The 15,300-nt window shown below is 32.1% G+C and overlaps 1 protein-coding gene and 1 pseudogene across 6 annotated transcripts in view; both read left to right on the top strand.

Annotated features, from left to right (window-relative positions):
- The window catches only part of SENP6 (SUMO specific peptidase 6), a 122,978-nt gene that overhangs the window by 45,864 nt on the left and 61,814 nt on the right, over window positions 1-15,300 (top strand). For 3 of the 6 annotated variants that reach the window (XM_013056274.2, XM_013056271.2, XM_013056276.2), the window contains exons 6-7: window positions 1,997-2,017; window positions 10,154-10,224. In XM_013056274.2, the coding sequence (XP_012911728.1) occupies window positions 1,997-2,017; window positions 10,154-10,224 (92 nt within the window). The remainder of the gene's footprint in view (window positions 1-1,996; window positions 2,018-10,153; window positions 10,225-15,300) is intronic. The other 3 variants (XM_013056275.2, XM_013056273.2, XM_013056272.2) reach the window with 2 other exon arrangements.
- On the top strand, window positions 6,972-7,072 carry LOC123387882 (annotated as a pseudogene).

Genomic DNA, 15,300 nt, shown 5'->3' with positions numbered 1-15,300 from the left:
AAAGCATATATAATCCATAAATGGGAAAATGGGCTCCTGGAATAAGCAAGACTTAATTATTAATGAAAAGCATCAGTTTGAAAGTTTTTGAAGTCTTAAATCAGGTCATGGATACCAGAATCAATCAATCTCTCTTTTTTCCTTCCTTTTTAAAAAAAATTTTAAGAACACTAGTACAGCACTAGTACAAGAATGAAATAGTCCAACAAGAATGTAAGTTTACATTTTTACAAAGTCCTAATTACTAATAATAGCTTCCCTCTCCATTTTTTAAAAGCTTTTCTTAATATGTATGCTCTAGGTCAGGACTTGACAAGAAACACATTGAGGAATCTTATGAAGCACAGTGACTAATTTCGATATATCTTAATAATTGCAATTTCTTCAAGGATAAGAGAAATGAGCATGGGCATATACATATATTTGTTTTGTGTTTTTTGTTTTCTTCCTAACTCCCTTGGTTTATTGGAAAGAACCAAACCTGTTTCTTCTACTGCTACTCTATCTTCTACCTCTTTCCTTTACTCTATACAGGTGAGTTTTTAAAAACAAAAAACAAGACTACTAAATTCTCACTTCTTGGACACAACAGTGTAGAGCTGAAAATGGCTTTATTAGGTATTAATGCCTAACTTCCTGTTTTTATTTTACGTTTCCTGGAAATAGAGCTCCAGTAGAAATAAATATATAAGGTGTACTGTATTTAAACTTTCGTTTATAATTGTTTTATTTACTTTAATGGGGTGGTAGTATTCCCTCACTTTTGTCATTTCTCCAACATAAATTTATTTTATACATTATCCTTGTCCCATTTTTTTAATTGTAAATGTAAATTTTCAAATATGTTTTTCATGTAAGCTTACAACTTTTTACTATTGAAAAACTTTTAAAATAGGAGTACCTTTCCAGTGTTACTTATGTAAAACCACATAACCTTTTTTTTTTTTTAAATTTACTAGGATTGATACTTTGTTTGCTTCATGCTATAGGAATATTAGAGTTAATATGGGGACTTGGGGAATTTGTAAACTATGTTTTGCTTATAATTAGTTCTGAATATTTTGTTCATTTTATATTAAAGAATAATTATAGGATATGAATCTTATTCTAAATTGACGATTTTTCTAATTTTACTCTTGAGTAATTGATACTGATAACTTTTTAGATTTTCCATGAACTGTGAAGAATGGACCTGTTGTACATTGGGTTTTTAATTGGAGGCCATGATTTTAAATCCCAGGCCTTTCCTTGTGTCCAAAAGCATATGGTGCTATATTTAACATCTGGCATTATGTTTCAACCTTAAAATAATTAAATAATAATAATTAAAATAACAAAAGTTTCAACCTTAAAATAATTCTTTTTTTTTTTTTTAAAGATTTTATTTATTTATTTGACAGAGAGAAATCACAAGTAGATGGAGAGGCAGGCAGAGAGAGAGAGAGGGAAGCAGGCTTCCTGCTGAGCAGAGAGCCCGATGCAGGACTCGATCCCAGGACCCTGAGATCATGACCTGAGCCGAAGGCAGCGGCCCAACCCACTGAGCCACCCAGGCGCCCCAAAATAATTCTTTTTTTCTTAGTTAGAAGCTAATTATCACACCTGGTAACAGTATTGGAACCACTAAAAATTTAAAGCTTTCATTTCAGGAAATTATATTGTTCTTAGAAGACTGGTTATGTAACTACTCTAAAATAACATATCCTCAAATGGTTGATGGTTAAATAAAGCTCTTTCAAGAATCTTTCATCTCTTTGTACATCCTTTTTTCTTAAATATGTTTGGATATAAATTATTTTCTGTATTAACAAAAATTGAAAAACAGTTTACATATCTGACAAGGTTCAAAACTTGGTATATAACATATATATAATGTGTTTAAAACGAATTAATCACCTTAGAGTTTTGCCTTATTGACCACAGTTACTAAAACTACAATGATATATCAAAAATGAGGTCTTGCCTCTTACACTTTTTTTCTTTTTCATGTTTTAAGCAGTCTGGACCAAAAGGAAAGGTAAGCTTAATATTGATGAAATTAGAGCATGGATATAACAGTAAGATGTCAAGATTATTTTTATGCTTTGAAAAATATCCATTGAATTAGAGTTCATCATAAAGCTTGTAAATTATTTTAGTAAAAGGAAACATTAATGGCATAACGTGATATTTGACTTATGTGGGTAGTGTTTTACCGTAATTTTCAATTTGGTTATATATTTATGGTGATGTGACTGCTTTCCTTCTAGAAGTAGAACATTTTAATGCCTTAGTGATTAGTGGTTTTCATTAATAGCACTAAAATCTTGTTATATTTTACCAATAATATTTTTGTTTTTACACTTTTTACTAGATAGAGTCGAGGAGGAAAATGGAATTAGAATACCTTACACATGGAGTTAAAATTCCAGAAATCAGTGTATTCTATTCTGACCCCAAACAGAATTTATGATCACTGTTTGTTCCCTTTGTGATAACATTGGTAGGCACATGTCCTGTAGCAGATGTGTTGAATGATGTAAATAACAAGGAAACACATTTTTTAAGAGTGCACGTTTCTTTGAGTAGTGAAATGATTATAATTGTTTTAAAGCAAATGTTTGTAAAAATAGCTTCTCTCCTCAGCATATTATGTAGAAGTTTTTGTGCCTGTACATCTTTTTTCTTTTATGAGAATTACAAAAGCTTTTTATGAATCTTGCCACAAAAAATAGGTTAACAATCCTTGTATTAAACCAATACTTACAGTGTCATTGGTTAAGGTCAAAAGAAGGGAAGTAAGTTCTCTAAGTTTGTTTAATTATATAATTTTAACTCCATAATTTTTATAAAGGTGTAGAGAAATCAAAGAGGACAGTTTGCAGTGTTTTATAAAATGCTATATATTCCACCTTCCTTAAGGTTCTTTAAGGTTTGGAAATATAAAGGTGGTCCTGTTAGCAAAATTTTTAGGTTTATTTTATAATTCTGAAATACTTCACAGTTCTTACATGTTTTTAGGTGAATGGGTTGTGCAGATTATTTACTGTCTGCTGGGAAAGAAAAATTATTTTCCCATTATGTCTATTTTTCTCTTTGAATAAAGCATTATTTTCTGTCAGGTGTAGGTGACATCTTTTTGACTCATAAGTGACTAAATACATGTTTCTTGGAAGACCATTAATAAGATTTTTAAAATAAAATTAACGAAGAATGTACATTAAATAACTCTTTATACAGTCAACTCAAAATAGCCTCTTGTTTTATATAAATACTTTCCCTGTATGCTATACCAGATAAAATGTATTCTCATATTCTGATATTCTCAAATTAATGTTAAGATCTTAGATTATTTGGTTTTTCACAATAGCCTTGGAGGATTTGATTTTTTGCACGTTTTGACTTACACATGTTTCTGTAGTGGAAATTTGTTTATTGATACATTTGGACAAATATTTCATGACTTTATGTGCCAGGCACTATTCTAGGAGCAGACAGAAATCCCTACCTTCTTGGAGCTTACATTCTTACTGGAATAATACTGGAATAGGAGTCAAAAGATGTGGAATTGAGTAATCAACAATTCCTGTAGGCACATAACTTACTGTAAATGGGGATGATAATATTTGTCCAATTTTAAAGATTTGTAGGAACAAGTGAGATAGTTATGTGAAACTGACTTTTATACTGTGAAATTTGAAATTTCTGTAATAGTAACAGATCTTGAAATCTTTCAGTCTTTTATATTAAGCTTACTGTCAGGGACTAGATATGAAGCTGTTTATAAAATACGTTATAGTGAATGTACCTGGGTGCTTTATTCAGCTGTATAGTTATCTTTAGGTTGAATTTAGCCCATTAATCCTTTGGATCCTTGCATAAAATTATTTTGTGTTTATCTTTGTTGGACATAGATTAGGTGAAAAGATCTTTTGCATCAATACATTTTTTACTTTGTGACTTCTTTTCACATAACCCTTTTTGTTTCCTTCTTGTGAACACTAAGTCACATCTTTTTTCTCATCTTTATGGAGAAGATTGTTTATCTTTATCCTTCAACACATGAGAGACTATAAACCTCTGAACTAAATGATTTATTTACAAGAGAATGGTTTATCTAATAAACAAAAACTAGGTAGTTGTGGAAGATTAATCTTTTCCAGGTTTTTTCCTACATGTACACTGGGCACAATGGAGTTTAAAACCACACTGGAATAAATAATAAATAGCAATATTAAAATCTAGAGCTTGCAAAATTAAAAAAATTGCCACCATTTTTGTTGTTGTTGTAGGTGACTTTGTCAATTTGAATGACTCAAATTCTTCTCTGACTCCTAGACAGATTGGTTGTGAATACAGTGTACGTGGTAGTACCAGCAATCTGGAATATTTAAACTGGTATTAGAGCCGTTCTTTTTTTCCTGTGTAGATAAACAATCCATTGACCCATTGTGAAACTGAAGCACACAGTGATTTTCAAATTTAAAAATTTTGAAAAGCATGTGTGTATCGTAGGGAATTTTGAAACAATAATAAAGTACAAAGATGAATAGAATACAATGAAAGAAAATATATGAAATACTAGAAATGTTTACATAATGGGTGTGTTTGAAAAGACGAGTATAGAGACTTAATAATTTTCTAGAAGCTCTCAAAATAGAAAATTACATTATTAGGATACCAGTGCATTTCTTTCCAATATTTTTTTTCATACTTTTTAATATACCCAGCACACATGGAATCATAATAAAAATACAGCTGCATATTTTGAATTTTTGCTTAACATTTTGTCCTAAGTTTTTTCACTGTCATTAAGTTGACTTCTAAAAATGATTTTTAATGAATGCATAGTAGGTTGTCTTGCAGATATACATAATTTATTTACCCATTAGCTCATTATTGTTATATGTGATACATTCATGAACAACTTTGTGTATAAATTTCTAAATGAATCTCTTAAATCTCTGGTAAAGGATTATTTAGATTAGGTCACAAATGTTTTTAATACTCCAGAAGTACTGCTGAGTTGTTTTACAGAGAGGTGGTACCAATTTATAGTAACATTATAAATTGCTGTCTGAAGATAATTTGAAAATAAAATTATATTCATATAATACTGTCTTCTTTGGAATTAGAGTGATCTAAAACCTTAGAAATAATAAAGTTGAGCAGTAGGATGATAGACTACAAGACTAATAGTGTTAATAATTGTTTCCTTCATGCATCTCTGATCAGTTGGCTGTATAGCGAGAGACTAAAATTTTATTCACAGCAGCAACTAAAATTAAATACCCAGTAATAAAGTTAATAATTTATAAATCCTTTATAAGTGTATCTAAGACTTTGAGGCCTATGTTATGTTTCTGGTTGGTAGTTACCAGTGCTCCTTAAAGTAAATTTAGTGGAATTTTAATCAAAATTTCAGTGACTTTGTTGTTATTGTAAATTTGACCAATCAAACCTAAAGTTTATTTAGCAGAGTACAGCCATATTTGAGAACAGCAATAGACTTTTTTTTTAAAAGAAGAATAAGTAGAGGATGAGAAGAACAACTTGTCTTGCCACATAAAACATAGTGTAAAAAAAACAGTGATTGAATATGGAAACCTTAGAAAAAGACCAGGAAGAGTAAACAAACTAGAGAGTCCTAGTATTTCCTATTTCCAACCAAGATGTCCAGTCAGTAAATACAAAAAAAGTTTGCGGTGTCTTTAAATGACTGAATTATGATCTTTGTACCTTGGCCAAAAAATGAGTATTTTAAATTTCTGCATGATGGGGAGTAGTGGTTCAATTTTTGATTACAATACCATCTTTTTACAGCAATGTTTGTACAGTTATTTGACCTGATAAATGCACTTTTATTTAGATATACACGTTTATTCATTCCAAGTATTTTTCAAGTGCTTGCTATAGTCTGAGCATAAGGGTACAGTGGTGAACAAAACAGACAAGATCCTGCACTCCTGTGGCTTACATTTTGATGGGCAAAGACTGATAATGAACAAGTAAGACATGGAATAATAGGTTCTTTTTAAAAAAAAAAAACAGATTTTACTTATTTATTAGAGTGAGTGAGCAAGCATGAGCACAGGGGGAGAGGGGGGAGAAAAAGGGAGAAGCAGACTCCCTGCTGAGTAGGGATTGGTGAAAGAGTCAGTCCCAGGCCCCTGGGATCATGACCTGAGCCAAAGACAGTTGCTTAACTGACTGAGCCACCCAGGCACCCTGAAATAATAAGTTCTATGTAAAGAAGCACAATTGGGTGATGTTATAGAGAGTGTCAGTATGGTTTCTTTAGATTGCATTTCAGAGAAACTTAATTTTTTTTTTTTTTTAAAGATTTTGTTTATTGGGGCACCACGGTGGCTTAGTTAAGTGTCTGCCTTCAGTTCTGGTCATGATTTCAGGGTCTTGGGATTGAGCCCCACATTGGGATCCCTGCTTGCTGGGGAGTCTGCTTCTCCCTCTCTCTCTGCCTGTTGCTCTGCCTGCTTGTATACTCTTTCTCTGTCAAATAAATAAGTAAATCTTAAAAAAAAAATTATTTACCTATTTGACTGCAAGCAGAGAGAGAAGCAGGCTCCTTTCATCACCTTCCACAAAAAGAGATTATGATGTTATGTACAGAGGAGATCCCAACCTGTGATCATGATGTCCCATAGAGTAAAGAGCCCCAAGGAAAGGTGCCAGCTTTTACCTAGATCCTGGAATACAACAAAAATGTTGAGTCTTTTAAGAAGAGCTAGTTGGTTGCCATGTTCAGGTTTAGGCACAATAGGAGAGAGAGAATAGTACTGAGGGCATGGAAACCCTCATAAGCTCTTGAATCCCAGAGTTAGAAAAGTTTAGGTGACTGGCAACATCAGCTACTCCTTTTCCTTTAGAATGGGATTGAGAGGAGTATAAAGAATATGTTCCCTTGTTACAATAGATTTTCTCCAAGAGGAGGTAGTGTTAGAAACCAGGTACTCAAAAAACAAAAGAATACTTGCCTCAAAAGCCCATATACTAAAATTTTAACATTACAGAGAAGATTTTCATGGACCTTGTGTAAGGATTACAGGTAGATTATGAAGCATTCTATATTTCTGTAAATATTGCACTATATATATTTTACCAGAATAAAGAAAAAAATGATGTCACATCCAGGGGACACAGGAACCAACTGAAAGGATTCCCAAAGTCCAAAACTAAAATAGTTGGTGAAATTCAAATAAAGTTTGGGATTTACTTAATAGTAGTGTACCATTGTTGGGGTTTTTTTGTTTGTTTTTGACATTTGTGTGATGATGAAGGCGCTAACATTAGGAGAAACTGGATGAGGGATATAATTCTCAATTGTCTTTTCAAATCTTCTGGATATGTAAAATTATTACAAAATTAAGCTTATTTAAAAGAAAACTTTCAGGCTGAGGGCTCTCTAGCCCTTAATATGCAGAGCATTTTGAGGTTATTTGAAGAATTCTACACAGGAGGAGGAAAGCTTTTCAATTGTTTTATGCTGCTTACAAAGTGTTGGGTCCTTGAGGTGAGGGTTTTTTTGTTTGCTTTTGTTTTTGTTTCAACTTCTACACAAAACACAAACCCTTAAAGCAAAAAAATCCCCACCTTGTAGATAACATGACAGGGAAGTTTCTGTGCTGCTTGCTTAAAAGAATGAAAAATACCCACTGAGAAATCCTAGGTTTGAGCTATTTGGAGTTTGAAATTTTTGTATCTGTAGAGTGATGAAGCCCTCAAGCCAAGAAATTAACATAAAACTTGATTTTTGATAACCTAACAATTTTTTAAAAATAATCTATTTTAAAGAATACAAGATAGTTTATGGCTGGAAAGTTTTCAAAAATTTTCTTACCAGTAATACTTTCATCCTGAAATTCTTGTATTTGTGTATTAAATTTGAAGGTATACTTTTATTTCTGTAATTTATTCATTACAAAGAAAAATTAAGTTTCCTTGTTTATATAGGGAAATATTCATTATGTTGTGGCCATAAGACCTGGAAATGTTGGCCAATATACAGAATAGTTTATTAACCTTTCATTATAATATGTGGTAGTCAAGGTTATTATATGATACATTCCCTGTGGTGATTGTTCCCCATTAGCAAGGCATGGTTTAGGGCACTGTCAGATAGCAAAGAACACAGTGCATTTAATGCAGCATTTTCACCAGTCCATGCATGTGTATGATTGGTTGTGTCAGGTGATTTATGTCAGGTATTAGTGAATAAACCTGTATTTATAGCATACCCCAGAATAAGTAATCAAGTAGGTTCAAACTAAAAAAAACCAAAATACCGGTATTTTCAGATTTTGTGCCCGTTTTCTGTCAAATAATTATTTTCTGTATTGATAATCCTTAGTATTTAAGAATGTATGCTATTTGTATTAGCCACTATTTTAAAAATAAAGAGCTTTTGGAGTTGACCATGCTAGTATCATCATATTTTGCTTTGAATTCATTGCCTCTGTTGCATTTTAAAGTTGGTATCTTTATTTTCCAAACTGAAGAGTTATAAAAATTAGAGATTAAAAAGCCAATTGTTTGAGTTAAAGATAAGACTATATTATATCCTCTTAGTGTGAAAGTATATGAAATACAAAAACATGAGTTTTATTTTAAGTTTAGTATAATTAGCTGAATACCTACCTCCTTCATAAGTGCTAGTACTACTACTATCTCAAAGCAAATTCTCATCCTTAAAACTCATATCTTCATGAATCTTAAAATTCTGTCAGAGTAGAAATTGCCCAGTTGTACAAATAATGCTGCTCAATAATCATGAAAATTCTATTACTCATAGTATTGAGGCAGTTTGCCAGCTTTCAGATTCTGTCATTGCTATTTAATAGTTATGTGAGCATAGGCAAGTTAACTAACTGTATTGTACCTCAGTCTCATCTATAAAGTGCTAATAATAATAATATAATTTATAAGGTAATTTTGAGGATTAAAGTACTTAATAGATATAAAGCCCTTAGAACAGTACCTGGCACATGATGCTCACGAACTGCTAACTGCTATTACAGATACACTACTATCAGTACCCTTGCTATTTTCTCCTTATGTCATTCTATTTTGTTTTTAATTTAGATGTTTTAACTTTTACAACATAAGACTATGAAATCTTGCAGGAAAAATTTCTTTAGGATTTTTGTTTACTTATATGCTCTGATTGGTATTGATCACTAGGGTGAATGAATTTATAAATAATAGTGTAGCCTCTTATTTTTAATTCTCTGGCTAAGTAAAATGGGAATATTTTAAGAAATTTTTTATTTAGGGTGGATAAGTAGCTATTATAGCTTCATGGTCTGTTGCACTTTTTATAAATCTTTAATAGTTTTATCACATAACTAGCTATAGTTTTTTTTTAATTTACCCCCAAATTAGTGTATATTTGGATTTATGTACTGTTTTAGAATCTTTATTTACTAAGGATTATTTTCAAAATCCTGAAAATTGTATATGAAGTCTGACAATATAATTTACTGTATTTTTTAAGGTATAATTACATCTCCATAAGGTATTCATAGTGTAAGACTAAAATACTTGTTCCAGAATTGCTGGTTTTGTACATAACATTTTTTATACTGATTTTGAAATTTTCCTCAAGACTAGTATTTTAATCACCATTTATTCCCTTTAGTCACTGATTTTATTTTTAATTCACTGATTTGTTTTTAAACAGCTATAAGCATTTACAGTAAAATTGGGCAAATTGGGTATGATTAAGCTGATTTTTTAATTCAGAAAACATGTGACAATGAAGTATTACATGTTCTTTTTTTAATGTGGTTTTTATAAATTGATTATGAAGGTAGTTCCAAAAGAAAACTAAAGTTTTGTGCACCATATAGCTTTGGTGACTACTTTGAAAGGACAATAATTTGGATTTTCTTAGTATTAACTATTTATTTGAAAGTCTGCTTGCTATGGGCATTGACAGATTAAGACTAAATAAAATGTAGTCACTGTTCTTAGGGACCTTACAGTGTATTAAGCTTTACTATATTTGTATTATATAGTTTTATTATTTTATAGTATCACTTTTTTTATATGGCAAAGAAGTTATGGTTTGCCTTTAGTAAACATATTGTAAGTATTCCCTCAGCCTTTTTGTTTTGAAAATATTTTTTCTATTAAATCTCTAAATTTCCTTTTTTAGGAAAGAATACCCTCCTCATGTCCAAAAATTTGAAAATAATTCTGTAAGGTTGAGTCGGCCTCAAGGTGTTGGTAAGTGTACAGTTTTAGTTGTTAATACCTGTGAAGGGTTTTGAATAGTTGTATGAAAGGTAAAAGAGACACACACTTGTTTTAGAATATTCCCAAGTATATAGCTATATGTAGAAAAGCCTTTCTTATAACTGATATGAAATCTTACTTTATTGTGACCTAAAATTATCAGGGAATAGTTGCACAATGAGATTACAGTGTGAAATCTTTTTTTAAATTAGCATTTTCAATAAATTCAGGGTCCACATATTTACTATAGATGGGTTATAATAGCTTCAAAATTGTTTTATTGAACTGTATTGTAATCTTGTATGATATAGTTTTAAATGGTTATGATCCTAAAATTTAGAATATATTAGGCAACGACTGAATTAAAGAGAGACCATACCTGATAAATTTTGTTAATAACATAAGTTGGAAAATAGTTGTGCATAGAAATTATTATTTTCACTGAAATAATCTTTTAATATACTCATACTAGTAAAAAAATAAAGGCAAATAATATTTATGGAAAATATGTCACATCAAATTGATTTTTATTAACTAGAATAGTGATTCTTAATCTGTGTGTCTTGTTTGTTCCAGGCCTTTTCTTGCTTAAACTGTAGCACTGTTGGTTCATTTAGAAAATCTAATAATTTAAACTGGGTTTAATTAACTAATAATTTAAGCTGGGTTTTCCTGGTAGCTAGGAGTTTTTGTTTTTTGTTTTATAAACATATAATGTATTTTTATCCCCAGGGATATAGGTCTGTAAATCACCAGGTTTACACACTTCACAGCACTCACCATAGCACATACCCTCCCCAATGTCCATAACCCCACTCCTCTCTCTCGACGCCCCTCCCTCCAGCAACCCTCAGTTTATTTTGTGAGATTAAGAGTCACTTACGGTTTGTCTCCCTTCCGATCCCATCTTGTTTGATTTATTCTTTTCCTACCCCCCCAAGCCCCCCATGTTGCATCTCCACTTCCTCATAACAGGGAGATCTTATGATAGTTGTCTTTCTCCAACTGACTTATTTCACTAAGCATAATACCCTCTAGTTCCATCCACACTATCACAAATGGCAAGATTTCATTTTTTGGTGGCTGCATAGTACTCCATTATATATATATACCACATCTTCTTGAACCATTCATCTGTTGATGGACATCTAGGTTCTTTCAATAGTTTGGCTATTGTTGACATTGCTGCTATAAACATTCAGGTGCACATTCCCCTTCGGATCACTGCGTTTGTATCTTTAGGGTAAATACCCAGTAGTGCAGTAGCTCTATTTTCAACTTTTTGAGGAACCTCCATGCTGCTTTCCAGAGTGGTTGCACCACCTTGCATTCCCATCAACAGGTTCCCCTCTCTAGGAGTTTCTTTTTTAAAGCACCTATATTCTTTGCTACTCTGAGGGGAAATCAAATCGTATATTGAACGTATCCCTATTTTAGGATAAGAATATTCCAAACTTCATCCTTTCTTAATAACTTTGCAGTTATGAATATGAATTATTGCACTTGGCACTACATGGTTATGCTCATTAAGTTTGTTAATAGTGACTACCCACTTCAACACTCACTCTGTTATATCTTAAATCCTTTTTGAACTCTACTGGATGCTGAGTCGAACGCTTTATGTTCATTATTTACTTTTACTCTAACTCATTATCCAAGATCCTTTAAGCTTAATTTAACTTTACCTCCATTTTGTACAGAGGAAACAGAAGCACAGCGGGATTACACAACTTGCTCACAGACATGGAGCAGGTATTGCAATGTAGGTCTATTTGATACCAAAGCCCATGCTCGTTACCACTATGCTTTACTGTTTTCTTGCTAGACCGGAAAGAGAGTTATTTTTAATCCTCAGAGAAGAACTGCACAATAGATATTATCATTCTCATTGCACAAATGCATTTTGGTGATAAAAGTGATTTGGCCCATTCTTACAGTTTTAGAGACCAGTTGGCCCAGGTTTGTTACTAATAATTTTTAAAACTTACTTGATGACATTCTTTAGGTGAGAATAATCTTTAGATTTTTTAAATTTTGAGATAATTTTTTTTTAAGATTTTATTTATTTATTTGACAGACAGAGATCACAAGTAGACAGAGAGGCAGGCAGAGAGAGAGGATGAAGCAGGCTCCCTGCTGAGCAGAGAGCCTGATGCCGGGCTTGATCCCCAGACCCTGAGATCATGACCTGAGCCGAAGGCAGCAGCTTAACCCACTGAGCCACCCAGCCACCCCAATTTTGAGATAATTTTTGACTTAGAGAAAAAATTGTAGAAATGGTATGGAAGACCATTTTTAGTATACCCATTTACCCTTTACTTATTACACTTCCCCTATTGTAACATCTTATGTCACAGTAGTACATTTATCAAACGTAAGAAATTGGCATTTGGTATAACATTCTTAACTGAGCTATTTCACCAGTTTTTCACTAATATTTTCTCTCTAAAATCCAGTTTGGGATCTCATAGTACATTATTTGTCATGTCTCTTAAGTTTCTCTGACAGTTTTGAAGAACAATGATCAATTACTTTGTAGAATGCCTCTCAATTTTAGTTTATATGATGGTGTCTTATGATTAGACTGAGGCTACGTGTTTTGGCAAGACTTCTACAAAAGTGATATGTCTTTAAAACACATCATATCAAGGGTGATGTTGATGTCTGTTTATGTTAACTACCATCTCTTGGAGTTAGGTTTCTGCTGGGTTTCTCACTATAAAAGAAAAATTTTTTTTCTTTGTATTTAATAAAGTTACCTTGAGTGAAGATACTCTAAAACTACACAACTACCCTGTTTTTCCTTAAGCTTTCACCCACTCACTTTAGCATCCATTGGTGGATCTTGCTGGTAACTGTTATTACTTGGTATTTATCTGATGGTAATTTTCTTGTTTTCTTAATTTCTTTTACATTTATTAATGGGAATGCTCATGTAGGGAAAAGCTATACCTCCTCTTTTACTTGTTTATTTATACCTTCCATCTCAGATAATATATTTAACTGTATTTAACTCATAAACATTGTAGCTTTTGTGTCAGGAAGGGTACATGTATATTTGAGTATAGGTGAATAACAGTGCTATAATAATACTGCATATATTGTTGCATAAAGATTGCATTTTATTTTAGGATTTCCTTTGGAGATGGTTTTTAAAACATTGACAGTTCAAACTCAGGATTAGTAGTTGCTGCATAGCACCTAGAATAATTTTCTCCTAAAAAGAAATCACTGTCTTTTTATAGTTCCTAACATCTAAGGTGATATTCTCAATTACTTATTTTTCCCCTTTATTTTGCATTTAAGAGACACTTTCAATATGAATTTTGACAAGTATAGTCATACGTCAGCACTCGGTAGCACTGATAAGCAGCTCTCTGGGATAAAATTGAAGCTTGTAAACTATTGAGTATAATTTTTGGTCAGAACTACATATTCTGTTGCTTCATTTGTTTGGTGTTCTTTTTGCATTTTTTCTAAATATAAAGACTGACAATAACTATATAACTATAAATTAAGATTTTTCTTCTTTTCTGCTACTGTTCTTTGTATCCACGTCACAGAGAATGGATCGATGTTGAACATTTAATTATATTCTTATCGTAAATACATTATGATTACAACTTTAATCACCTGATTTATACTATTTAATCCATGTGCAAAAGAAAAATATACCTTTATTCTTAACCAATCTGTATATATTTCATTAGCATTTTAATATATAACTTCCCAAGTTTTTTCTGTGCATATCCATTTTTTTTAAGCATTCATGCTATATATATATATATATATATATATATATATAGCTATATATATAGCTATATATATAGTCAAAAGGCAAGTTATAGAACAGTATATATATATATATATATATAGCTATATATATATATATATATATATACTGTTCTATAACTTGCCTTTTGACTTTGTTGTGATATTAAATCTGGTTTCTATACTCTTATTAAAAGATATGGGGCACCTGGGTGGCTAGTGGGTAAAGGCCTCTGCCTTCAGCTCAGGTCATGATTCCAGGGTCCTGGGATTGAGCCCCGCATTGGGCTCTCTGCTTGGTGGGGAGCCTGCTTCCTCCTCTCTCTCTGCCTGCCTCTCTGCCTACTTGTGATCTCCGTCTGTCAAATAAATAAATAAAATCTTAAAAAAAAAAGATAATGGAATATCGGGGTACCTGGGTGGCTCAGTGGGTTGCGTGTCTGCCTTTGGCTCAGGTTATGGTCTCAGGGTCCTGGGATTGAGTCCCACCATCGAGCTCTCTGCTCATCGGGGAGACTGCTTCCCCTCTCTCCCTGCCTGCCTCTCTGCCTCCTTGTGATCTCTCTCTGTCTGTCAAGTAAGTAAATAAAATCTTTAAAATAAAATTTTAAAAAGATATTAGATATCAGAGGAAAACCAGCATTGGAAACAAAATCAAAAGAAGTTTAAGAATCAAATGGATGAGTTTACTTTAGAGGGACTTGTTTACAAGTTAATGTATCCAAGTCTCTGTAATTATTTTTTAATGAATAGTGACCATTGTACTTACATACCATAATGTAGGTTGTTTTCAATGGTTTGATAGTATATATTATGAATAATAATCTAGGATATATATCTTGTGTATTGGATCTATTATTTCCTTAGATTAAATCTCTAGTAATAAAGTTATAGGGACATAGTTTATAAGATTTATGATACGTTACTGCCAGATGGCCTTTTTTAAAAGGGTGTGTCAGCTTCCAACAAACAGCATTTGAGTATGTCTGGTTTTTCATTGTCTTCCAGCAGCATTAGCTATTATCATTTAGGCATTGCTAGTCTGATAGGGAAATAGTATTTGTTTTTCCACATTTCCTTCATTATTGGTGAGGCATTACAATGGCCATTTGAATTTCTTCTTTTTTTCATGTCTGTCTATTGTGGCTTTGCCTGTTTATCACTTATTTAGCATAGCCACAAGTGATTCTTTTCTTTAAGGAGGCTGTAACGAGAATATAATACATGACTAGTTTTATTTTACATTGAAAATCAATCATGGTGGCTGCTATTTGATGGAGAAAACTAACTGTTCTG

Source organism: Mustela putorius, unplaced genomic scaffold (assembly GCF_011764305.1).
Source record: "Mustela putorius furo isolate JIRA1106 unplaced genomic scaffold, ASM1176430v1.1 tig00003863_pilon_pilon_pilon, whole genome shotgun sequence".
Classification (NCBI taxonomy): domain Eukaryota; kingdom Metazoa; phylum Chordata; class Mammalia; order Carnivora; family Mustelidae; genus Mustela; species Mustela putorius.
Note: the sequence above shows the minus strand (reverse complement) of the source record. Positions and strands in the feature narration are given on the sequence as shown.